Source organism: Pipra filicauda, unplaced genomic scaffold (genome assembly GCF_003945595.2).
Source record: "Pipra filicauda isolate LSUMZ 115617 unplaced genomic scaffold, ASM394559v2 scaffold313_size859762_pilon, whole genome shotgun sequence".
In the NCBI taxonomy this organism is placed as follows: Eukaryota; Metazoa; Chordata; class Aves; order Passeriformes; family Pipridae; genus Pipra; species Pipra filicauda.
The window spans coordinates 353,445-380,601 of record NW_024104436.1 but is presented as its reverse complement, the minus strand read 5'-3'; the positions used below and the strand labels follow the sequence as shown (position 1 = coordinate 380,601).

Here is a 27,157-nt window from a genome sequence, read left to right as displayed (position 1 = left end):
TCAGAGAAGGACAGAAAAAAACGCATTTTTATTGTCAAACTTGTACAGGCAAGGAAAGCACATTCCTGGGAAACAAATTGGCCCAAAGCAATGACAAAGCAATGATAAAATGAATAAAAAAGTATTTGCAAAATTTCAAGAGAAAATATACTTTTTCATAGATATCTAATTAGGTTAGTCTATTGTAGCATGTATCCCATGGAAAAAAACCCCAATATTGATCACATTGTCAAAATATGTCATAATACAAATATATCAAGAAGCTTCATTTTGTCATTCTTCACATTTTTTTGAGCATGAGAGAATGAATATTTTGATCTTATTTATAGTTTAGTAGTGCCCAAAGTGCATTGGAGATCATAAGAACATAGCAGGGTACAAACATTTATTTTAAGCTATCTTGCTTTTCAGACTTTACAGAGCACCCAGAAATGGCTGTTTGCCTTTTTTCATTGCAGAATAATAGCAGCATCTGTAAAGAGGCTAGACCAGAGCTCTAATGAATCAAATGGACAACAGCATGACTTTCATTATAGAAAAAAAACTCAGAGACATATTTTTATGGCTTAGAGGACAATCTGAAGTAGCCCAGAGACAATGTTTTTATATACTCTATATGAGCTTTCAGACTTGACCTAAAAGCTCCTTTAGAAGCAAAGTTATTTAAAATAATTTGATTTTTAAGTTATGTCCATAAACTATAATTTTGTCACAGGCAATGCCAAAGTGACAAGAGGTACTGTTAGCACTGTCATTGCTAAGTATTTTGTAAAATGAAATAACCCCTCATTTTAATACCAGCATTTGAGTCTATCTATTAAAATGAAACCCTAAAGTGAAAAATAAATAACCATGAGCTTTGCAGTGATTGATTGTTACAGAAATGAGAGCAGCAGAGGCATATCAAGGTTTATTACATAGGATTCCTTACACATTTTGGAGGGGTTTTGTTTTTTAAATCCTAAATCCCCTGCTTTGGGATTCTCTCTCATCAGAACATCTTTTCTGTAAAGTATGCCAAAGTTTCAGGCTTCAAGGAGCCAGCATTGCCATTCAGGTCTGTAGGACTCTTTCCCACAAAAACACATTTGAAGAAAACAATCATGAATAATAGCAAAAAATTTGCTGTCCCTAATCAAAGTTGTTTCTTGAGGCCAGGCACGGTTTGCTGACCAACTTTGGACAAGGATTTATTCAGCCTACAGCCTGGTATGAGATTCTAAGACTGCTGGGAGAGCCCAACAAAGTGCAGCTGCTGACGGGATGATGATTAATTTGATTGTCACCAGCACAGCTCTGAACATAAGGCTTGTTCAGGAGGCACATAAAAGGAAACCCAGTGCAGTTACTTGGGGTCTGCTGCTAAGAGAGCAAGGGATGCAGAAAAACAACTCCCAGCACTACTTCAGACTTCAGCCAGCCAAAGCCCAAACCAGCCTCTCCAGCTCAGCAGTGCTGTTCGTACTGGCCCGTTGTCTGGGGTGGGTATGGCGTGGTACAGCTGGCCTGGGGAGGGTCACTAGCACATGGCTGCTCCCTTGGGGGGTGTGAAGCTGCCATACCTCCCCGAGAGCAACAAAAGGACAGTGGGATGAACAGAGGGAGTATGTTATGGAGGTGTCCTTCTGCCCCACCAATCAACCAGCTGTTTCTTCAAACCACATTGTCTATTTACACTGGCAGACACCACAGAGGTGCACTGCAAAACCAGCAGGTTGCAAAGTGGGGGTGTCCAGATCACGAAGAGATACACTCTCTGAATATCAGCCGGACTCCATGATCTAGGCAAGAAAATCTACGGGTCAAATGATCAGCCACTGTCTACTGAGAGTAATTTCCCTTACTATCTACAGAGGTGTGCAGGTGAAATTATTACAAGACTGCAATTACTTTGTGTCAAATGCAATGACAGTACACAGGATGCTGCTAATCATTTGTAATGTCTAATACAGGCATTTATGATATTGTATGACAGGACTCGATTCCTTATGTTCTTGCTCCTTTTGTCATCACTGAAAGTCACTCTAAAGAGACTCTGAAATGTGGCAAAGTCAACTATCCAACTAATGTATCAATAATGTTTACTCTTGTTTTGCACATCACTGCACAAACTGAACTGTGATGGAGGCACTTTCCCACCATCTTGTGCCTTCCAGCTTTGTAACACAGTGCTGCTTGTCCACAGGTGTATTTGAAGGAGTGTGCTGGGTTTGGCTGGGATAAGAGCTTATTTTCTTCAGAGTAGTTGGAATAGGGCTGTGTTTTGGATTTGTGCTGGACACAGTGCCAGTAATGCAGGGATGTTTTCATTACTGCTGAGCGGTGCTTACACAGAGTTAAGGCCTTTTCTGCCTCTCACCCCACCCTGCCAGCAAGTGGACTGAGGATTCACAGGAAGTTGGGAGGGGACACAGCCAGGACAGCTGACCCCCACCAAGTCAAGGGGTGTTCCATATCAGCATATAAAGCTCAGAATATAAAGCTGGGGGAAGATGAACAAAAGAGAGACACTTTCAGAGTGATTGCATTTGTCTTCCCAAGTGGCTGTTACTGGTGACAGAGCCCTGCTTTCCTGGAGATGGCTGAACACCTGCCTGTCCATGGGAAGTGGTGAATGAATTCCTTATTTTCCTTTGCTTATGTGTGTGGATTTTTCTTTACCTTAACACACGAATTTTTTCTCTTTTTCTCTTCCAACTCTCCATTCCACTGGGGAGGACTGAGTGAGCAGCTGTGTGGGGTTCAGCTGCTGGTTGGGGTTAAACCATGACAAGGAGGTGTCATGCAGGAGGCAAGATGAGCTTTCAATACCCTCATGGGTAATGAAGATTCCTAAAACCATCTCAGTCCAAGTCTCCAGATGATACAGTCACACGTGCAGTAAACACTCCTCCTAGAGAATGATCAGGCAGCACTGCCCATGTTTCAACTGAAGCTGAAAAAAACAGCGTTCAGGGTAAAATGTTCTCCAGTGGCATCCACTTGGAGTGCTCACCTGAGCAAAGGTAAAACCCAGGCTGTGGCAGAGTTTTATGCCAGAAGGTGAACTCAAGATAAAAATGGGAAATAGTGCAAGAAGTGTTGAAAACTATAATGAATTACACATTCTTACAAAAAATACAGAAGAAATAGTTTTGCCAGGGATTCCTTCAACCAATGGGAAAAAATAATACCATGATTTAATGAAAATACTTCAAAGGATAAAGCATGAAATCTAGTCTAATCTATTTTAATTTGTTAAAGATTTGAATTAATTTCAAGTGTATAAACATATATGTCCCCATGATAGAGCTAGCCAATACCATTTGTCTTTTTTCTTGTACCTCTGAATGAGAATTGTCTGCAATTGTTTGCAGGGAAGGAGAGATAGATTGTTTACCTTACTGGCTCAAAAGAGAATTTGGCTTCCTCTCGAAACTCAAAGAGAAAAATATAACACTTCTCTTGAAAAAATATTATCATAAATCAAAACTTATTTCCCAAGTAGTGATTTTCAGGGCTCTTTTCACTGGAAATCTTGGGTTTCTCAAGAAGCAATCCTTATACAAGTTATGATGTCTTAAACAAAGACTCTTTAAGAGTGCTGTGAAAGTTCTCCAACCATTATTCATGCTATTACAAATAATTTGAAATTTATAGAACCTCTGTTTCCCCAGGCTGGCACAGTCTCCTTATTACAAATTAGTTCCCTGCCAAAACTGTTTTGGTTTTATCTGATGATTCGAAGCAGTTACTTTGTAAAACTAAAAGAATTTATTTATTAAAGTAATCCACAACTTGTAACAGGAAAAAGAAGGAGGCAACTGGTTTCATGTGAGACTTCAAAGACGAAGTACATTGTTATAATAAGGAGATATTTGGAGTTTGATCAAGTTGATACTATTTATCCATTAAGATCTGATTAAATATTTTAATTTTAGAGAAAATCTATTTGTTGATTTCCCAAAAGCATGTGAGGGTCCTACAAACAAACCAGGTACTAGGAAGCCCTTCCAAGGCTTCCTTACAGCAATATCATTTGGGGAATGCAAACCTAGCTGTAGGTAAATATTCACAGCTCAAAGTTACAGTCAGTGTCCAGTGCTATATAACCATAAATATGATATTAGATGTAAGCCTAAAGGTGTGTGTTACCTCCCTGATTTTGTTTATTTATGTGTGTAGTGTTATGTTTGCATACTGTCAAGTAAAGTTTGGTAGTGATACAGTGTGGACTCTCTCCAAAGTCTGACTACCTCCCTAACTGCAACAAAGTCTTACATTTTCCAACAGTCCCCCACAAAACAGTTAGCAAATATGACCCGCCTCTAATTAACATGTTGTTCTGAATTACAGCCTCACGGTAAGAATCCAATGAGCTCAGCTTTTATGGAGCTGAATCCGTCCTACAGACAACACGGAGATTTGGCCAACGTAAAAAGTGGGCAACAAAGGCAAAGTGCGGAATTTAGTATTTCACATTACTGCCATCTCCTATAACATAGGAATCAAAGACTAGAAAAAAAATTTCTGTGAGCGGACTGATAATTCCCAGAGTACCAAAAAGGGTGCTGTGACAAAACTAACCACTTGCACAGTGATTCATTAATTATACAAAAAATCTAAAATACACGGCATAACTAAACCAAAGCTTAGGTTCTAACTCGATCCTGTTTTTCAGATTAAGCTCTTGCTTCCTTTTCACATGTTCTGTAATCTTTTCTTGTATTAACCCTGGTAATTATTTTTACATATTGTGTATTTTCTCAGTCTGCAATAGAGAGGCAAACTAAGGGAACATCAACAGAAATTTTGAAAGAGACGGCAGGATATTTATATATACTGGTAACACCCAAAAGGACCTATAAGGTTCATGGGCTCATTACACTAGGCATGAAGCAAATAAAAATGAGACAAGTTATTTCCCCAAAGGTTTGCAGTCTCAGGCTTCTGAGGGTTGGAATGAACTGATAAGCCAATCCCCCTTTCTCTTCAGTCTTAAAACAATTTGGCAGCGGTCTACTTCTTTCTCTGTTTTCCAGAGATTAGAATCACAGAGAAATGGAGCAGATACTTAATTAAAGTATTTCCTTTTTTACGTCATTTTCTGTTCCTAACCTCTTTCTACATCTGTCTTCACTGCATAATATCATAATTCTCCTTCTCTATGTGCTTCCTCCTTTCTGGCATAGGAAGTCCCCTTTTATCCAGGTTTCATTCAATGGTATCTTTCTAATTCTTTTCTCAGTACAGTTATTCTAATGAGAGTTTCATCGCATTTCACAGAACAATCCATTTCACAAGCAGAGTCCTACCTTCAGCTGTAGGTATTTTAATAGTGAGCAGATAGTGACCAGCATACAGAAAGTCCCACAGATGGGTGACAGGTTTCTGTTGCCTGGGAAACACTCTTGTTTGCAAAACCTAGAGTTACAGCAAAAATTGTCAGATTGTGTAAAATTAAATGGCTCCTATTATGATAAATCTAAGTTCTGTGCATGTTTGTTCTTAAAACAAGGGTTGGATCATTCTGCCCAGCCTCAAAAGGTTTCCTGCAATACTGGCACACCATTGTTCTATGGAAAGTTTACAGAGCCATTACTTTCTTGGTCTTGTTCTAAATACATTGCAAAACAAAAATACTCCACAAATCCCCCTCCTTCGGCATGTTCTCCACAAAGCCAATTCACCTGAAGTGTTTAAATTGCTGTCAACAGGAAGCAATAACGATGTACTGCAAAACACCAAGGGACTGTAACCAGGTAAGAGCTTCTTTTAGTGGGCACACACAACTGAGAAACTGTAGTAGCAGCCCGTAATAATTGTCACTTCTGATCACCATGGGAACGAAACAGAGGTCTACTTTGCAGGAAACAGATCAGGAGTGACTCACCGACTGCTTGGGAAGCACGATTATTGAGAATTGCTAGACTTGCGTGGGTGACAGGGAATAGTGATGCCATTTCAGCCATAGTCCAATATAGCACAGACTCCTCTGCTAGACAGGCAGCATGAAATCAAGTAAATTAGTACCTTGTGTTCATTAGAGACAAATTTCACCTTTATGAATTTCTGCAGCATCAGCCTTGTTTGGACTCTTTGCAATGAAAGGATTTCATTTCTAGTGAATGAAGTCCTAACTGAGCTTACAACAGCATTTACCAGGTCTTCTGCAACCCTCTTAGCGACAGATTTAACCCTTGAGCAACACAGAGGTTTAGATCTATGTCACATCCTCTGAACTACACTAGCATGTGGATGGCACACACAAGATGGGCAGTGCCTCTGTCTGGACTAACCAGACACTGAGAAGATGGGCCCTTACAACAAAGCTCCAGGTCCTGCATTAAGAAGAAAGCAAAATAAATGCACTGTCTTATCAGCATCATTCAAAAGAGCAGCTGTCTTCGAGGTGAAATAGTTTGTACTAGACCAAATTTGCAATCCAAGATATTTTGATTGTTTTTCAGCTAATCACAAACTGTAGTTTCAATCCTATGCTTTCATACTCCAGAATTTTTCAAGAGTCACTTCTCAGAGTTATGTGAATTCAAGCATATTTCTGGGCTGTCAAAGAGTCTCAGATCAGATATTCTGAGATCATAAAGCCCTAATCCACTCTTTGCTGAACTATTTTCACTGGCTCCCCAGCTCTGGCTGGAGACAGAGTGACAACAGCAAAGGAAATGGTGTTACAGCCCCAACATTTAAATGTCTCTTCTTCATAAATACTATATTCCTTAATAATAACTCTGTCATTCAATGGCTCCTTGTGTTCTGTTTTTAATTCTCACACTGAACCATCGTTTGAGCGCCTAAATATTCTCCAAAGATGCCATCAAATGCACAGCTGGAAGCTGGCATATAGGGTTTCTCCTCATAACAGAAATATCTACAGGTTGTAAGTTTTAAAAAGCAGATACACCCATTTCTCCATGAAAGATCATGTGCTTTTATTAACAAAGGCTGCTCACCAGAGAGGAATTTTGATGAGCAGAAAATCAGTTTCCTAAGTGGGATTCAGCCAAGACAGAATACAGTGTCCTGTCAAGCAGTTTCTAGATCTTGTCCTTGGGAAAACAAGAGTCTGCAAATCAGAGACAAGGGCATGGCCCTGGCTATTTAGTTTGATGGGTACAGGCCTGCGTAGCATAAATAAATGTGTATCTATTTTAGAGACTCCAGTCCATGATGCTGAACACTTGTCAGTTTATCAGTAAGCTTTTGAGAGTAAATGATGCAGAGGAACAAAAACATTAAGAAACCACCGTACCTCCCACACATTCAGAGGATGAAACATTAAAAGACCAATTCTGCAAAGTGCTCCAAGCTTCTCTTTAGCTCTGCACAGGAAAAACAAGCAATGACGTAAACCAAGTAAAATACCCTTTGCAACTGTCCCACCACCAACTGGTGGGAGCTATTCATTAGCAATCACCTCTTTCTTTCCTCTGCCCACGCATGGGGGTTCGGATGTCAGGAGCAGAACAAGTGATGTTCGAGTTCAGCCCTGTCCACCTTTCTGATGATTCTTCCCAGCAACTGAAGGATAGAAGTGGACAAACAACTGGGTTGATTACCGGCATCTGTTGTTGGCTTTTCGAGCACTAGCTGAACGATGACGTATCCTGGGACGACTGGTGTTTTTTCTGCTTTGGGAAAGGCAATCGTGATCAGGTCAGGCGTGGGCCTAATTGCTTTGTACTAAATAAACTTGTGCTGTGCAAACCATTTAGACCATTTGTGGAACACGTGAAATGGAAACTATACCCTTATACTATGGTAAGCAGGTGAGAAGCAAGCCTGCATGTTTATTACTCAGTGCTACTTGAGTTCTCATCAGCTTGGCTTGCAAGAACAAGACTCAGCAGATAAAAATCAACAGACATTCATTCACACTGAGATATTTTAACACCACATCTTAATCTTCAAGCTTATTTCATCTTGATTTGAGGTTGAAGGGGTCAAGAATGAGATGCATATTTGTCTTCAGGAGCTGGAAGCCTGAAATCGTTGATAACCCAAGTAGCAGATTTCTAGAGAATAGCAATAAATAATGTCATAAATACTTAAAAAATGGAAAAGCAAGGAATATTTTTAAATATCTCTTTTTGCAAGCCTCACATCAAACTACCTCTATTTAAAAGTCAAAGCTGCAAGTTACTGGATATTATAGTCAAACCTTGTTCATTGGTCATGACAGGTATCAGTTAAATGGGCAGGAATTTCACGGTTCACAGTGGTTTACTTCTTCATGTCCAAATTTTCCGGTTGGCTCTTTTTCTTTTAATTTTAAAAGTGGTCATTGATCTACAGTAATACATTAATGTGGTGTGAGTTGGGCTTTTTTGTTTATTTGTTTGTTTCAAGTGTATGGTATATCATGTCTCATTAAAAAATTTTACTAAAGAACTATGCAAAAGGCTTTAATAATTTAAATACTTGTTCAGCCATATGGAAATGTACAATCTGTTGTACTGGATTGTACTGGAAAACTTACAGTTGCTATTAACTTAATGAACTTTAAAACCTAAAAAATTTGCTAAAGTAATAATAACACTCATTCTGTTTCAATTTGCCATACTGGAGATGCTTATGGATGAGTCAGGGATACAAAAATCTAATAGTGAGCAAAAATCCTCTGAAATTCAGGAGGTTATAGTACTGGAGTTTAGTCCTGCCACCTCTGAAAATATTATCACTTCATCCTTATGCAAGGACGTATCTTATAATATTACATGAAATAGAACACATAACATAATAATTCAGTTCATTAGTAATTTTTTTACATGTAGTGTTTTATAAAAGAGATATAGCTGAAGAAAAACATAAACAGACATGTAAATATTATGATGAAGTACATTGTTCTTATTGAAATAAATTTCCTTGAGCAATATCTTTTTAAATGGCAAAAACTAAACATTAATATTGTCTCACTGTAAAAAAGTGACAGCAGTAATTATAAAGAACCTGATGATCTTATGCTTATTTCATCCTATTCTTAAGTTTTCACAGCATAAGTATTAAAATTTGCAATATTACCAAAAAGATGCAAACATGTGAAATATATTACTCTGAATTAAATTAACAATTAATTTACAGGAACCTACCATAGGAACTATTGAGTGGACAGTAGTGATGGTTTTCTATATAAAATCTATCAAAAATTGTTGGAGAAAATATATGAAGCGTAGCTGATAGCTGATGAAATCTGCAATATGGCCACAGAGAAATAAGTTGCAGATCATCAAAGTTAGCTCTTGTGCAGAAACATCCACCATGAGTTCACCAATTTCCTTTTTCACTGGAGAACAGGAGGAGGTTTCCATAATGCAACCATCATAGGAAACTGATGCAACGCTGTACTTTAAGCTTTACCCGTAGTTGGAACTTGCAACAGTTTAGATTTTTTGGTGCTCTGATCTCTCTTGCTCTCCAGAAGGCTACGTAAATATAAAAATCTTCAGCACAAAGACAGCTCTCTCTAAAGCACTGGCATCTGGTCTTAGCAGACTGTCAAAAAAAAAAAAAAAAGAAAGAAAGGAACAGATTTAGGTAGACTGGTAAAGCAATATTGGTAAAGCAATACAGGAACACTATGCATAAACCAGAGAACTAAGTTGTCACTAGAAGCTGAGAGATTTGCAGTCTATGACCTGCAGACACACATGCACATAAACTTGTGGAGCTCAGAGGACCCTTTTTAGATTTAAAGCTGATCATCTGTGTAAGACTTGAGTCAGCAGCCAAGCCCTGATATTGCATGAATAAAGGCAAAGTGCATTTTCAACTATTCTAAATAGCAAAAAATATCAAGTGATTGATTCTACCTGACCTCAGGCATTTAACTAAAGCACCTAGACAAAGACCTAATCCAGACTCTGTTTATAAGCCACAGATGGAAAGCTGCAACCTGAAGAAGGTGCTTCAGCCTTGACCTAGTCAAGAGTGATAGTGTTACTAGCTTAGACATCTCAGCCAGGTTACTGAAATCAGCTGTGAAGACCAACTGAAGGTCTTCCTGTTTAAGACTGCTGCCAGAAGAGCCCATGGAGTTTTAACCATTCATAGGATTAAAGACAACACTATATGTGTGTTCCACTCTACTAGGCCTGCGTCCAGCACTGACACCAGCCAAAACTGTTTCTGGCTCTTCACCTAAATTAGAAAAGGGTTCTGCTTCTTATGGAAATTGCTGGCAGCTTTATAATTTCCTGCTCCTCACTGGCCAGACATCAAAACAGTTCCCTATCAAAAATCGTCAATGTTTACTTAGTTCAAATTCTGAACGGAAACTTAGATTGTTTTTTTTTTCTGCAGACATGAACTTACAAAGGACTTTTTTTTAGTTATTTATTCAAAACTCTTAAATCAGGAGCAGAGCCCATAAATCTTCAATGCCCTATTTTAGCTGGTGGAAAATGAAGCCCCCACAGATTCTCCCATAGCAAGAGGAAAGCTCCAGTACATGGAGTACTGGAGTGACACACTTTGGTCCTCAAAGTCCTCCCCAAAAGAGAGGAGATGTTTTCTAACAGCAAATTACTCATTCCTGGAAAAAGCTTTGTCTGTGCAGATACTGGTCTAAGCACTGCTGATGTACTTCACCAGAGAGCAGTGTAGAGAGCATTGCTACCTTGTTTCTGTTCAACAAATACATGCCAAGCACATAATGTTAATTAAGACGTACTGTACCTCCAGCTGTTTGCATCTTGATGTCTTTATTTCCTTCTAATCTTAATTAGAAAACAAAAGACAAAGATGGTTAAAACATTGTAACACATCACTAATTTAGAATACCATTTAAAAAAAAACCTTTCAACAAAGATAGTACTGTTCTAAAACCTGCTACTATTATTTTGGTTAATAATGCTACTGTTTTTCATTTTCTTGTTTTGTAGCAAATTTTAGAAGTCAGTGACTAAACACTGTGCTGCATGCATGTGACAGCAGCATTTTGCTGTATTAAATCAAAAGAATATTACATTATTTCATAATCACATGTTTATGACTTTTCTATTAAGTACCCATAAACGTAATGCTTCTTCCCACTCTTCAAAAATATAACATGGAAAAGAAACAGTTTCTGCTGGCTTTCATGTAAGAACAGAAATAAACCTGAAAGCAAGCACTTACTAACTGTTATTACTGGAATTCACCACAATGCAAGTAAATACCTTCAAAACCAAAAATAGCGCTGAGGCCCTGCAAGTGCATCTATCATAGCTTCCTAGTCCTTACAGGGTTTTGTTTTCATTCAATTCACAGAGCACTCAGAGTGTGGAGAAGCTGTTCAGAAGACAATGTACCACACTGTCAGCATCTGCTCTAGGATCCTTCTGCAAAAGCGTGTTAAAATTAAAATAAATGGAAACAATCACTGTGACAATTACAAATAAGCCTGCTGCCTTAAGAGGTTCCAAGGCTAGCCAGTCTGTCTGAAATAATAATTGATTTTTAAAGGACATACTAGATAAAATTAACCATAGAAAGCAGGAGAAATGCAATACACAACCTTGCAATACCTTTCGGTGCAGCTTTCGTCTGACTGGAAACCATGGCAGCTGCTTCCGACGGCAGGCCAACATAGACACCTCCATAGTTCCTGGTTTAAGAAACAATTAAAGAGACATCATAGTTTAATCATCACACTTCTCCCTATAATGTCAACATCACGCAGCAGCATCACAAAGACCATGGATGGTCAAAGAAATGAGCACTCTGCGTGAGCACCCACAGAGGAGCCCTCCTTTTCCACAGACGTGGGAGAAGTGCATATTAAGTGCCACATCCTTGCTAATACGGTGCCAAGCAAAAACCCCAAAAATCCTTGAGGCCAGCTCTTATTCTTAATTGGGATCCAAACATGTGAAAGGAGCTATTTTTTTCACTCGAAAAAATTGAGTGAAAAATTATTTATTTATCATTATATTCCAGCTGTCTTGTGACAATAACCCCCACATGCCCAGCTTCTTCTAGACACTGAATATATCCAGCTGAGGACAGAGCTTATCTCACAGTGATGTTTGACATTGGGACCACCAAAGCATCTCACTTCAAAAAACACACACCAATTAAACAGCATTTTGACCTCATTAATAAATAGGATCTGCTTCCCCCTGCTTAGGGTCACACTTGCAGAAAACTGTTAGCAGGAAGAACCACACGGGTGTTAAGCAGTTTCATAGCCCTCTCCCCTTCAAAGCCTCACAGAGCATACTGTCTGGCTCTGAGGCCTGTATGAAAAGCAGGGACTAACTGATGCAGGGAGATAAAACTCTGAGTCCTCAAGAGCCTCTGCTGTGCCTGGAGTTACTTGCAGAGGCTCCCACTACACTGCTCTGCCCCATTAGATGCCAAATTAATCACATCTGCTTCAGCTCCTGGGGGTCTGAGTTGATTTCTAATTTGTTTGATGATAGGGTCATACTTCCTTCAACTTCCAGCCCTGCAGAGATCTCCCACAAATGCAAATGGCATTTCCTGTGGCAGGGTTGGTGTGAAGGCAGAGGCCTCTGGCCCTTATCCAGCACTTATCCATCACCTACTGCTGTGAGATAACGTGCTCTTTCTGCCACAAAGTTCCCATCTCCACAACTCAGTAACAGGGTGGGCAGACTTATCAATACCAGGCTCTGTGTGATATTTCCTCCTCTCTTGTCTTCTTTTTCTCTGCTTAGTTGGTGTTGGTGGGAACCAGGAAGGAAGGAAGGAAAGACCTACATCTGGTGGCAAAACTCAGTGCAGCCTGTCGCAAACAAAGCCAGCCCCAGTCGACTACCTACCTCCTTTTGTCATCATCTGATACAGATTCTTCTGCTCTGCAACATCAAAAGATACAAAGTACATTAGCAGATTGTTTCTTTCAGGTGCTCTATGGCCATCTGGAGTAAGGGAAGAAGGGGGTCATTACTGACCCCAGGTCATCTACTATTCAATAAAGTACTCACACAGGTATAAAAAGAGTGACAATTTTACAGTCGAATGTACAGAAGAAAGAAGGGATTGAGAATAGATGCAGCTTACTTTTCATGACCCCTACCAGTGATGCCTGAAAATAGATTTGGGAGCTGAAACAGGTAAATCAACACTTTTCCTCAACGAGTCCCCACACTGCTCCACACTTAGCAGGAGCAAGCCTGGCATCCTATTCCCCCAAAAGAGGACTGGAAGGCCCTGGGTATCCCTGCAGCAATGGGAGTGAGGATGAAGAGAGAGAAACTTTCACAGCAGCTGTGCCAAGAGCTGCTACAGGGCCTCTCTATAAAATGCAGTACTGCAATTCCTGAAGTCCGTTGTTTGCAAACCAAATCACTGGTATCAATCCCTCATAAATGGGCAATTACTTCTCTTTTATCTTCAGAATAAAATCATGGGTCAGTCTGTAGATAGACAGGGAGTCACTGAGGTGGGCATTATTTCTCCCCACTGAAATACTGCCCAGTGTAGCTGAACCAGAGCAGAGGGTAAAGTAATCAGCACTGATGTGAAGGCAAATGTAGTATGGAAAATATAAAAACATTGTTCTTACTCCCTCAGGTTATAGTGCCTGTGCTGCAGTCTCAGTCTGTGCCTCAACCTCAGTCTTTACCAAAATCACTCACCCACCTTTATTAAATATTTGGATTTTGAGCTCTGCTTGCATGGCTGGGTATGGTTGGGGCAGCAGCTGCACTTCAGCTTGGTCTGTAACCTACCAACCTAGCAATAAAAATAGAGGCAAGATAACTTGAGTGCCTTTCAGTCCATAGACATCCTTCACTCCTTCCCTACAGCTGGGGGCAACTATGACAACTGCCCAAGAAGGAATCATGCACTGCAGGAGCTCAGGGAGCCAAGAAATATGGCCACAGTGGTGCCTCAGGGAAGGCTGCAAAGAGTGAAGGTGCACCACGACCCAAGGAGGGCTCTGCTGTGGAAGTGCTCATGCACAGGCTGTTCATCCATTGAATATTCCCATTAAAGGATTAATTGCCTGGACCATGGGAGCAAAGCAAAGTTACTCCCCCATCATGAGCTGATCCATGCATTTCTGATTTGCTCCCAGGCAATAAAACTGAGAGCTGGCCTTTACCCAGCATTACGGCTAAATCCATACTGTAGGCATTTCTGAACTATGATCTTGAACAATAATATACAATTTTCTTACTGTAATTTATTTATCCTAAAAGGTTCACGTGCCTACTGTTTAATCGTTGGGGCTGTATGCCCCTATGGACCCATGAGGTCGAAGGGATTTTGGTCTGAAGTGCAGGGAGCTCATAGCAAGATGAAGTCTTAAATGCAAGAAAACACCCTTAAAACTCATTCAGCACTCTTCTGAGAGAGTAGCAAATGCCTTAAAAATACTGCTACAAGGTGGAAATCTTCTTACATCTACTTTCTTTCTAAGTGGCAGAACATTAACGACTATCCTTTTTGCATCAGCACAGTGAATAAGGGTACACAGGTCTTTTTAATAGTAGAGGTTTCAGGTAAATCTAATTATGCTGCCATTTTGCTAAATGATATTCGTGCAAGGCATAGCACTGGGCATCCTCATCTGCTGTCTTTGTCTACATCTCACCACTCAAGAGAGACTGAGCAATAAACTCATCATTCTCTAGCTCTTCCAGAGAAGAATGACAGGAGGGCCAGTGCCATTTCAGAAGGCATCTCACATCTCCTGTGACCCCACGAGGTAGCCTAAGTCACCACAGAGTCCTCACACACACAGCCAGAAGAATGCAGAGACAACTTTCCTTGAAGGCTGTGAAACTGCTCTGTCCTACCGTGGTCCAGTTTCTCCTGAAGAAAATGGAAAGCATGTGTATATTAATGGGTAGAAATGAGGATGTATTTTTAGGTTAAAAAAAAAACAAATAAACAAGCAAATACTACTTCAAGGAAGGGATTTTGAGTGCCAAAAGATCACAATTATTTCTGTTGAACCAACTGAATGTGTCACAGGATTGATTTTCTCATACAGCTGGGAACATTTTCTATAATCCAGATTAACTACTGTCCAGGGAAAAGAATCCTTTAAAAGCACTGACAACTTCATACACAATTCCTCTAAAAGAGACTTGTAAGAATAATAATCAATATTGTCCAACAGGAAATTAATGTTTTAAAAAAAAATTCTACTAGGCAACAGGGCTATTTTCTTCTGTTCTAGAAATGTTTTGTAATGGGGTATCACTGACCATTATTGTCAGTCTCTCACCAAAACAAATTATCCAGGTCTGTGATTTAAAAGACAGAGTTTTTTAAACAGTTTGCTTTCTTCCTTTCCTCTTAATAACTATAAATCAAAGTCTATTTTTGCAATACCTTTTCCTTCAAATGTGCAACAGAAAAAAATTATGTGGGTTTGTACAGACCATAGCTCTTGGGCTGGGTAATGATCGGGTGCAAACTGTTGTAGTCCTGCCAGGAAAGAGGAGGTGAGCAGAGACAGAAGGAATGTGGAAGTGTGAAAAGGAAAAGAAAGAAAAAAATCTCTTGATGGCACTTAAGGAAGAAATCATTTTCCACACCTTTCTGGGGACTCCTTTCCAAGCAGCATGAGAAGGAGTGCTGCTCCTGTTTATTTATGACACATATTCACACACCTCTTGTCTTCACACACTGTGGCTCAAGGGCCTGTCTTGAAAGGAGCCAACTAATTTCACATGTTCAAATGTCTGCTGAGCCACTGCTTCTGTGCCCAGGCTGGGTGAACACAGATGGCTCCGGGGAACAGAGCTACAATGGCAACACTGGACCACATGGAAAAGAGAATGGGAAGAAGCTCCCTTAGTTTTGGCAGTGTTCCCATTGCCACATCTACTGGACTCACAGAGAGCATATAGGATATGGAATTCCAACCGTTCTCCAGGGAGAGCAAGCTAGGATAAGCTTTTCCGCACCAGGAACAGACAGCAAAAGGAACTTAATAGTCCAATGTGCTTCATGCTGATCTGCTGCTGTATTGCTGCCTCTTCCCTCAGATGTTGTTGACTTGTTCTGCAGAAGAACCAAGAGCACAGCTTTCAGCAGGTAGTGTGGGCAGAGTCCTGTAGCCAGATTTAACAGCAAATCCACATAATGGCATTGTATTTTTGGCTGAATAAGTGTTTCTTTTGGTAGGGTTTTGTCTATCCCAAGAGGCTTCCTGTCACCCAAAGTCTGAAAACCACGCTTGGTTCAATTGTCAGCTTTTACATTCATCAATCCTATGTCCACTTGATGGCAAAAGAAGCTGCCATTTCTCACCCAATATTTTAAATATCAAATGACAGGCATTCACGTTAATTCATTCCATCCATATTCTTCTTACCTCAGCTTTTATGGCTCTGTTTGTGCTGAGCATTATACAGACTCTTTCTAGCTATGCTCAGTAGTCCCACCAGCAATGATTCACTAAACTTTGCACAAGTGACACACAACTACTCCTAAGATTCTCATTGTTTCTTGGGAAAAAGGGCCTGTCATTTGTATTTGATGGATTTCCTCCAAATATTTTGAAACAAGCTTGAACTTCTGTGTCCTTTTCTTCCTACTGTTACTAATCTTCCCTTAGACTTACCCACACTCTGAATACCACAGGCATTGCAATACTTTCTGGCGTATACTTTACCCTCGCTATATCTGAGCTCTTCCAGTTAGCAGCAATGTACTTTTCCTTATTAGTGGGGCAGGAGCACAGGCTGGAGCTGGATGACAGATTCTGGGTTGGAGCACGCAGTGGAAACACATTCTCAGACTCTACGTCCTTCTTGTCGCCACACAGCCCTCAGCCTCGCAGAACTTTCCATATGAAGATCATATCATCATCCCCATCCTATTGGTGGAGAAACTCAAGGCCCAGAGGGCAAAGCAGCTTCCCCACAGTCACTCAGGACGGCTCAGAGCAGGATCCAGCCCTCCCGCCTTCCACCTGGCTGCTCACTCCAAGAGACACTGGTGCCTTGGCAATGAGTCACAGTCATGAAATGAGAAATCTCTTAACTAGATTCTGTATCAAAAAGCATGCTGTAAGTAAGGACACACCTAAATGCCTTTCTGAATCGGAATCGATATGACTGAAATTCGATGGCAAAAAAAAATAAGTTTTTTTAAAGAGAAACTTTTCATTTTTAGCTGATGACAGTAAAAAGATGTAAAATAAAACCTTTTGTGGATCTATAATGTTAGTTAATATACATCTGCTTGGTCATTACTATGAAACCAAAATAATTTTTCTGGTATTTTTCTTCCTTCACAAAAATCTGCTGTTAAATATTAGAATTTAAGGCTTTTGGGTCATCACTACCATTCCTGATTAGCAAATCTGTGTTTCTAATGTCTGACAAGAAGGTTCAACCACACTATTACTCACATGGGTTGTTTGGCTGGCTCTACTAATCTTAATCTGAATGATAACCCTGAGATTAGCTCAGTTGCTTAGAGCATGTTGCTAATGACCAAGGTTGTGGGTTCAGCTCCTGTATGGGCCAGCTACTTGAGTTGGGCTTTGATAATCCACATGGGTCCCTTCCAACTCAGAATACTCTGTGAAATTTCTGAGTTCTGAGAGTAATGGCTCCAGGACTGACCCTTTCACTTTGTTGAAAACTGCACTAGTAATTATTTTTTTTCTAAGTTATCTCAATACTAATTTGAAGCATGACAGACGATCTCACACTAATAAGTAGGATGCTCTCATTTTAACCCCTGAAGCCTGGCCCTATAAACGCTTACACACATAAAAACACAGTTCTCTACATCCCTATACCTTAAAAACACAGAAACATGCCTACTAAATTCATAATTTAACAGTGCTTGTGATTTCGGAATTTAAAACTATCGATAGCAAAGAGAGAGATGCAGTTCTAAGTCAGTCCTTAAATCATCCAACTTGAACAATAAAAAAGGCCCTAATATAAATAAAATTAGTAGGTTTATATATTTAGAAGTGCTGAGGGCATGGATGGTGCAGGCTGCATCAAGAAGATGCTCCTCACAAGACTTCCTTCTGTCATTTATTTATTGTCTGGCGCTGCAAACCCAGAAAACAGACTGCATAGGTAACACAGATCTCAAGAGGATCTCTGACAACAGTGTTCACCAGCCAAGTGACACCCACTGTTAGTTCTCTGCCATGCTCTCTAATAGCAAGGATAAGCCTGTTGTTAAGCTCTTCTCTCCACTTGTTTATCTGACTCAACAGCCCTCATTTCTACACCAGGATTCCTCTGTCTAATTAGAGTACTTATTCTAAGCGAAGTAAATAAAACAGAAGAATGTTCCTATTGCATAATCTTTCCCAGGTCCCTCAGTTGCAAACTCTAGTGGAAAATACTAATTATATGAAAGAGAACACAAGACCTCGGGAGGAGTTCTTTAATGTTTCCTTCGATAGAAAAATAAATTTATGGCTGAATAAAGCTGTTCCTGTATGGTTCTGCATCAGCAAATGAAAAATGGGCTGAGAAAAGTTGATTTTTCACTGCTGCCTTTCTGAAAACCTGAAGTTGGCACGAGGCAATAGGACAATAAAGATCAGACCTTGCACATTTAGAGAAAAACAGGATGGGTAGGGCTCCCTCTGCTACCCAGTGTCAAGAGGATAGATACTATCTTTAATACAGAGAACATCTAGAGAAGGTGGGTACTTTGAAAAGGAAATTGGATGGATTACTGGGTCTCATGCAAAAAGGAGAAATTTGTCTCAGTAGCTCTTTAAATCTCTCACTGGGTCTGGTAGAAATTCCTGTGGTTGCTTCACACGATTACAAGGCCTTGGGAAAAAGGTGTACTGGCACATGATGACGAAAAGCGGTCTGAAGCAACCACCTTGCTAAACAACTATCTCAACAGAAGCAGACAAAAGACATTTTTTTTAGAGAAATAACAAGGGAAGAAATCAGTAGAAAAGTAAACAAGACAAGGAGTTGTTTTGCGGAGATGGAAGCTGTCACTAAAGACAGTAAACATCTGCTTGTGTTGATTATATGTTAGGAGCCAGATGAATCATGTATGACTAAAGTATAAGGCTAGTAGGACTGAAAATAAATCCAGGGTAACATACTTGAAAGAGAAGAGTAGAGTAAGTACTTACACATCTTTAGTAGTCCCTGTAGCACCTAGGAAAAAAAAAAGTACATGTTTACCAGATAATGGCATAATCCTCTAAAGCAAACAACAGCACAGTAAGCATTTCTCTTTGTCTTAAACAATGCAGAAAGAGCAACAGAACTTTGCTATTGTCAAAGAGTACATTTCTCATGATTGTTCAGTTTATCCTTAATGCTTATCCATACTATCCCTTAAGTCTATCACGCTTAGATCTCAGTGTGTGAAAATTATCCTGCAGTGGACCAGTGCTCAGGTACAGTCACTCAAGATGAGAGCAACATAAGACAAAACTAATCTTTCTGAATTTTATATGCTTTGCTTAGTCTTCTGATGGTTTGGTCTGCTACAAAGTTGACACAATTAACCAAGTGGTTACTCCCAAATGCCTGCTTATTCTGCCATTTGTAGAGTTGGCATTACACGTGTAAAATGATGCTTTGTTCTTCCTGCCAGATAAACAAAGTTTTATAAAAAAAAAAGAAAAAGCTACCACATGGCTGCCTGGTCTCAGTGAGTTATCTTTTTTTTTTTTTGGTAGCTCAGATGCTTCTTGCTGGGAGAGAAACATTCACTGAAGCACAAACTCTTTCCTGTTCCTCCCAAGTCATTAATGCCATGTTGCCCTTTCTGGTATATAATTCATCTGAGTAACCAGCAAATTATCCCTTCTATTAATTACACAAGCTAGGGCAGACATTAGAAAACCCTTTCACTTCTCCTTTCCTACTTAGCAATAGGTGATCCGAGCTCACTCTGAAGAAACTCCAGTTGTCAATACAAAAGATTTTATGAGTTTTGGAAGTAAGTTGGGTTTTTTTTCAGCCATGGTACTTCATTTCTTGAAACACTTTTATTTTTCCTGGGCTGAAAAATATACATAAATAGCAAAATCTTTTTTCTCTCTGATGTGTAAGGATATGTCTTCTGCATTCTTATTTTAAAAGGAAAGAAGAAGAAGCAGTCCTGCAAGGCTTTCCAGCTCTGTCTACCTGAACGGATTGCTTGAATGGCAGGAAACATCGCCTTTTACAGCTGACTCCTGAACATAATATCATTCTCATTTCCTATGACCTGACTATCCCTCCTTTTCCCAGTAACAACATAGACTAGACTTGTATAAGACTGTACACATTTCTTCCATTAGTCTTGCTTCTAGAGTCAGTAAAATCTCAGTACAGCTACATGTATCAGCAGAAACTCTTAATTAATTTGGAGAGAGGATCTCTATTCACAATGAGCTCAGGTCCTTGCTTTAAAACTTTATTCTACCAGGCAGCCTTCTGAGACTTTCTGGCTTTACAGGCACGTCTATAAAGCACTACATGGAAACCTTTCAAATTAATTGTGTCCAGGTGGAAAGTTGGCCTTGCAATGCTCCATGCAAGCTCAATCTCAGCTGATGCAGGGAGGCATTTTCTGCTACCACGGCTACTTCATCTAGAGTCAGCTCAGCTATGTACCTTCAGGGCACCCCCCTGCACATCTAGACAGAGCCTTGGTATCAGCAACACTTCAGACAACATGGGTTTTGAGAAGCCTAACTCCATAGCTGGAGCTAGCAGGATTTTTAATTTTTTCCAGAAGAAGCTATTCCTGTGCTGTGCCTGTTCTGCACCAGAACCATGACTTTCTTATTTTCTTAATCTAAGCTCACTGCGTTAAACTCAGTTTCTCCAAAAAAGTTCATAGTCCTTTGCCAAGACTTTTCCGAGTCTAAAATCTCAGCACTTAGATCCCCACTTGAAAAACTAATGTCTTCCTTACAGGAAGCATACCAAAAGTGTTTAATACACAAACTGAAACCTTAAGATGAGTGAGAAGAACTGTGTGCCTACAGTACTGCTACGTTTCCCAAAGGTGATACTCAAGTTCCAGTCAATCACCAGGCACTGCCCATGCCCAGTGCCGTGCCCATGTTCAGTGCCATACCTGTCTTCAATGCATTACGGTAACGTACATTCTCACTCTGGGGACAGCAGATGTCACTCAGACCCATCAACCTGGGCTTTGGACAGACCTATACAGTTATGAACCTGTGTTCGGAAATGTGCCACTTGCATTCGCACGTGGCAGCATTTGCTTCCTTTGAACGTGAGTGAGGGTACCACTGCTGAAAAAAAATCACTGCAGCATTTTGAAATGCATTTCACACGAAAACACCGAGAACCAAGTACAACAAAAACAAATCCACTTTTAAGAGATCACTTTTACATATAATAAGAAATACATTGTTTTCTACTTTTTTATAAGCACAACAAAACAGGTTATCCTCACTTTCATTGACGGGATTCCACTGATTTCAGAGGTGTTATTTCTCATTTTCACTAGCAAAAGTGAAACAAGTGTTTGGTTCAAATTCACTCAAATACCACTGAAGTGTTTGACTATACATTTGAAAGTATTTCCAGTTCAGAAAAGAGTTTTCTTCCTGCAAGAGTTCTGAGCTTGCAAATGAACATAATTTTATGGAGGTGGCCCATAAAAAAATATCTGTGTAAAAACTTAAAGGTTTTCTTCACTAAGGAGTCTGAACCCTACTTATACACAGATATTACTTCACAAGGAACCCAATAACATCTCAGTTTATACAGACACGTTTGTTTATAAAGTTCAATCTGTTCACCCTCACCCCATTACTTCACTGACATATTTGTCTAACTCTTGCATGTTTAGTGAGCAACACATAATTTTACAGCTACTCAGGTTCCTTCTGCCAGAAGTTCAGCCAAAGAATCTTGTTTACTATCAATCCACAAACACTGTATAGCTGTTCCACAGCAGCAGGACTCAGTGCTCTCAGAGACATAATGTTTTAGATATATGACTTGAGAAAAGCCTCACATATTTGAAAGCCTGTCCATTTTTTCCCACTGTATCAGCTTGGCCTAAAAAAAGGCAGTACTTGACCCTACAAACCTTGTCTTGATAGGCTTTTGTTCATTTGGTTTCCCAAAACCTGCCTAACCTCAGCAACAGATTGAAGAGCAGCCAGGAAGCTGCATCTACAAAAAAATAGGCAGTACTGAATTGTCCTCAATGACCTCTCTGCTCACACCATCTACAAAGCAGGACCGTGGATGTATTTTGGAATTTTAGAGCTGCAGAAGGAGGAGTACAGCCTGCAGAATAAACGAGGCCCATTCAGCCACGTATTGCTCTAAGCTCAAGTGATTACAGAAGAAAAACATTCTGCCTAGAGTAGTAGAGCTGTGATCCCTCAAAAGACCCCACAGTATTTAAACAGTCACAAATCAAGAAGAACAAGAACGTATTCCAAAGCATCTTCCATTTGGTGAGAGAGAGTTCTGAACTTTCCAAACAACAGCAGCTGCTGTTTGTGACACTGCGGGATTTCAGTAAATGCAGGCCAAGTGCAAAAGGTGGTTGAAAGACATTGACAGCCACAGACGATATTCCTCTGGGCTGAGAAATGCATCATGAATGGAGGTGAAAGAAAAAAGCTTTAGAAGAAACAAAAAGTATAAGAGGCAACCACTCATATGAAAAAAAACCATGGATACAAAAAAATGCCAATATCTGACTTTAGAGCAGATTATGAAACATTTTCCCATTATTTTTTAATGAACAAAATTTTCTTGTATGTAATTCAAATCGTTACAAAAAGCAAATAACCCCCCCCCAAAAAAAAAATTACACGTACATCTATGCAACTGTTAAGATTAGAAATGAATTTTCTACTGTAGGCTCTTTTCTGATATGCTCCAAAAGTCAGCAATACAGAATCAAGTCCTAACATCAATAAATTTATTCTATTTATACCCCACATTAACTCAGGACAGAATTATATCAATTTACTTCAAATTGATTACTTCAACTCATCAGGTGGGAGTTCTGTACACAGATTTGACCTGATCAATAGAATGGCAGAACAATTTCCTGGGCATTCCACCAAACTTGAAGTTAATAAATCTGTTTAAACTTCGTGTGAAAGCTATTTTTGAGCTTCTAAAACACCAGGAAATAACATGAAAGAAGGATATGTAAAGTGAGGCAACAAAACATAATGAAAATAGCAAGTTGGAAAATTAAAAAAAAACTAAGTATAATCCATAGTTAGCACATAAACTAGCCAGGTGATTTAAGAAGGATGTGTATACATCAGTTTACTTGGATAACTGAAGTTGCCATTTCTCAATTCAGGAGCTTTTTGCCACTGTCTGATGCTCTGGGAAGAACATGTAAACTCTGTGAGTTATGTTGGTGTTCTGGAGTACTGCACCACAGACAGAAATGTTATTCTAGATCATGTCTATTAGTTTAGATCTTACAGACCATAGGGCTGATAGCTTCTCTGATGTCATTCTAGCCACGCAACAGAAGATAATATGATTAGATGAACTATCACTATATACATCTACTTAAGAAAAATCAAGCTAGGCTACAACAGGAATTTTACCAAAGTAAGAAATGGGGACTGGCGTAACACATTTAATGTATTCTGTGAAGTACACTACAATATTGTCCTTAGTCTTATGATATGACAGAGTGTTACAGGTTAATTACATGTTATGTACCTGTAGCTTTGACATTACTGACTGTAGAATAGTCATAACTTTAGCACTAAAGATGTAGTCATGCTGTGCATGCCACAAAATTAATTTGCATTTACACAGTATTCATACCTTTTGGTAACATACTGAGTTGCACTTTCATTAAAAGCTCAAGGATTCAAAATAAAAATGGTACATCTTCTCCTTCCCCTATATAAAATAATTTTTATTAGACACACTTTGTAAGGAATGCTAAATAAAGCAAATAAATAGTAGACATCTGACATCTTATTTTTATTACCAGTTGTTTGTTGTTTTAAGACCATAGACTGCATGGAGTACTTTCTGACTGGCAGTGGTGAAAGTGAGAAGAGAACTGGACCCTTCAGAGCTGCATTTGCTTTGGAAAAGTCTACCAGTGCAACAGGAATAATTCCCATATACTAATGATGTGTTTTACATGGCATTATTTTTTCACGTGCACTAAGCCATTGGAGTTCTGCAGGCTATTTCTAAAGAGCAGTTCAAATATTTTATGAATGACAGTGTAAGTTTAACTATTGAAGGGGTCGTACCTTCAGTGAAAATACTTTATTAATCTACAAGCCAAAACCTGAAAATATCTGCCTTTAATGCAACAGGACACATTTAAACAAACTTTTTGTTCAAAATATTTTGCTAAATAACACCACTGTCAGAGTAAGTCTATTTGACATTTACCCATTTGTATCCTGGTACAAGTCCCACAGGGTGGCCAGATCAACATTACTTTAGAAACTATCACAAAGGGACTAATAATGAACTCACAATTTTCCTCTGAACTTCTCTGAAGCTTGCACTGGTGCTTTCACCAAGGAAGCAGAAATGGGATGTGAACAAGGATCACCCCAGTGGTATGAAGCTAGACTTGTCACATACAGAAAGAACTTCCACTCACCACAATGCAGGAATCAACTAATGGGAGATAATTCATGTGTGCAAACAGGACAGCTCCAATAAGAGCACAAAGTTCAAGCAAATTCATATAGTGCATTCTTTATGGATGAGAGAAGCCTCTGATAGATACACATGATACCTAAAACCTAATTTATAATTGTTTAATAGAAATCAAGTAAGCAATAAAGGCAGAAAAGCCATTCTTCTGTGAGCATGAAGTGCAGAGTTTAACAGGTATACATATGTACAACTTGGAGAAGGTATCATCATTCACAGGCATGACCAAGTCAGGACTAGCACCACCCAAGGCACCACTGAAGCTCTGGATAAAGTAAGTCAAAGCAGTAAGAGATGCAGACACAGTAATTCTAACTGGTCTGGCCACTGTTTTGCTGTGTATTTGAATGACTTAATACTGGAACAGGTGGCAATGTTTGTCAAGTGCATTTAGGATGAAAAATGATTGAGAAATGTTCATATTATAATTACATGGCAAAGGTCCACTTATCAGTTTCCATGTACTTTCCTTTTCTGCCGGGACTGGGGGGAGGAAGAGCACAACAGCACCATCTTCCCCGATCTTATCTCTTTTGAAAACAACAATGAACAAATAAGGGGGCCGGCTGGACGAAACAGCCAGCCGTACATATTAATATGCATGAAACCTCTATCATGGAATATCCTCCAACTTCTCCGACAAGCAAGGAGAAGATGTGGCACAAATTCATTTCAGAAGTGGCATTCGTGGCCTTATAGGGAAGCAAAGAGGATGGAGCTTACACCCTCAGCGGGATCCTTATGTCCAGTTCCCGGCCTGGGCTCTCTGTGCCTTGGGCAGCTCCTGTCGGAGGTGCTGATTCTAGCGACAACTGGGCACCAGAAAACCGCCGGTGCCCCCGGCAGGCCATATCATCCTCTGTCCCCTGGGCAAAGGGATCAGGTTCGGGAAAGGAAGATGCTCTTGCAAGAGGGCGGGCAGCGATACCCGCGGCTCGGACGGGCATCCCCCAAAACAGCGTCTGTAGCCCCACGGCGGGTGGGTGTGTGCCCGCCGCGGCCCCCCGACCCGCAGCCTCCCGACCCGCAGGGCTGCCCAAGGCGGGGATGCTCCCGCCGCTGCCCACCCACCCACCCAGCCCTGCCCGGCCGGCGCCGCCCGCCCGCCTCCCACCGCCGCCGCCGCCGCCCTACCTCGCCCGCCCGCGCCGCCGGCCGTGGAGTTGCCGCAGCCCATGGGCGCTGCCCTGCCCGGCGCTGCGCCCGCCGGTGCGCAGGGAGCGGAGCAGAGCGGTGCCGGTGCGGTGCGCTGCCGGTGCGGTGCGGCGACGGGAGGCAGCCGGCGGCGGGCGGAGCCGGGTGGGAGATAAAGCCGCGGGGACCCCTCCTCCTCCTCCTCCTCCTCCTCCTCCTCCATTCCCCACCCATCGCCCGGGAAACCGCCGGCCCCGGGCGCCGCCACCCGGCACCAGCCCCGGCCCCTCACCGCATGCCCTCACCGCATCCCCTCACCACACCCCCTGTTCGTCCCCGAGAAAGACCACCCCCCGCCTCCCCGGCTTTCCCCTCGTCCGGCCGGCCTGGAGCTGTTAGGCGGGAGATATGGCTCATTGCAGCACAAGCCTGCAGGACTTCTAACGATCCCCGCCCAGAGCCCACCCTGGGCAGTGGAGATGCTCCTTGGCTCACGCGTTTCATGGGAGCTTTGAGACACCCCTCATTCACCACGAGAAACACCAGCGTGACCACAGGTCCCGGCTGGGAACCCTACATCTGCTATCAATAACATCCCAGTCACTATTTTAAGCAAATATTTGTTGGTTGGTTTCAGTATTTCTCTTCTTATAAGAAACAGGACGGCGAAACTGGAGACCCACTGGGTTGGGGCTGCAGATTTGTTTTTCCCAATTAATATCAACAGCACCAAGAAAAGTGCAATATAAGTTCATTTTCATTGAACATTTGCATAATTTACCAAAAAGAATTTGACTTTCTGCTAACCCAAACTTGTCTTTCAGACATAGAAGTAAAATACTTCAAAACCTTGATGGTTTGCATACTCTTACTCTGTCCTCTTAAATGACCAGTGAGCTGAAACCCAACAGATACGTTCAGATACAACTACAAATACTCTGGATGGATAGATATTACTGCTACAATGAATTTGTTCAACGGTTTACAAAGATGCTTTAGTAGTGCACATGACTGATAATTGTCCACTACAAAAGGACCAGATATAAAGTGTTGCTGCCTGATCTTGCAGTCTATTCAGAGAAGGGGAAAAAAAGACATCACAACTCTCTTACAGACTTGCCAAAAAGCACATGTTAAAACCAAGCAATTCCATAAGCAGCAGAGTCAATAGCATCCAGTCTCCTATGGATTTTTGCCCTGAGGAGGCACACCTATATGGCTCCCTGATGTCCACCTCGGAATAGGGTGGGCATTTGTAGGGTCTCCCTCCTCTGGCTTGCCACCTATTTTCATGTCATTTGTAGAAAGTCAGTATTTTCAGGGTCTTTGTCTATACCTTTCTGACAAATTGCCTGAATCTGAACAATCAGTTTACAATTTAATAAGACAGAACTAACAGGCATGGCCACACAACTTCACCACCTCCAGCCTCCAAGTAGACAGCAAGAACAATTGTGTGC

General features: G+C 40.7%; 1 protein-coding gene across 7 annotated transcripts; it reads right to left on the bottom strand.

Moving 5' to 3' along the window:
* On the bottom strand, positions 1-25,822 carry CUNH12orf75 (chromosome unknown C12orf75 homolog). 7 transcript variants are annotated; one of them, XR_003539639.2, is made up of 7 exons: positions 25,698-25,822; positions 19,043-19,067; positions 12,765-12,800; positions 11,495-11,584; positions 10,675-10,715; positions 9,090-9,492; positions 1-8,015 (listed from the first exon to the last, which is right to left on the bottom strand). XR_003539639.2 is itself a non-coding variant. In XM_027715201.2 (6 exons), the coding sequence occupies exons 1-6, from the start codon at positions 25,738-25,740 to the stop codon at positions 9,485-9,487; spliced, it is 243 nt and encodes an 80-aa protein (XP_027571002.1). In that variant the 5' UTR covers positions 25,741-25,822; the 3' UTR covers positions 8,757-9,484. The 7 variants fall into 7 exon arrangements, 2 of the variants coding, with proteins under 2 accessions (XP_027571002.1, XP_027571003.1); XR_003539642.2 differs by having other exon boundaries at positions 10,675-10,710; XR_005564391.1 differs by having other exon boundaries at positions 11,505-11,584.
* Between the last annotated feature and the right edge of the window lie 1,335 nt (positions 25,823-27,157).

Bases quoted from the DNA above. Each gene is read 5' to 3' on its own strand.
- CUNH12orf75 (XM_027715201.2), bottom strand. From the start codon at position 25,740: ATGGGCTGCGGCAACTCCACGGCCGGCGGCGCGGGCGGGCGAG. The intron at 19,068-25,697 runs GTAGGGCGGCGG...TTTTTTTCCTAG, and splicing joins CGGCGGCGCGGGCGGGCGAG to GTGCTACAGGGACTACTAAA. The intron at 11,585-12,764 runs GTAGGTAGTCGA...TTCTTAAACCAG, and splicing joins TCAGATGATGACAAAAGGAG to GAACTATGGAGGTGTCTATG.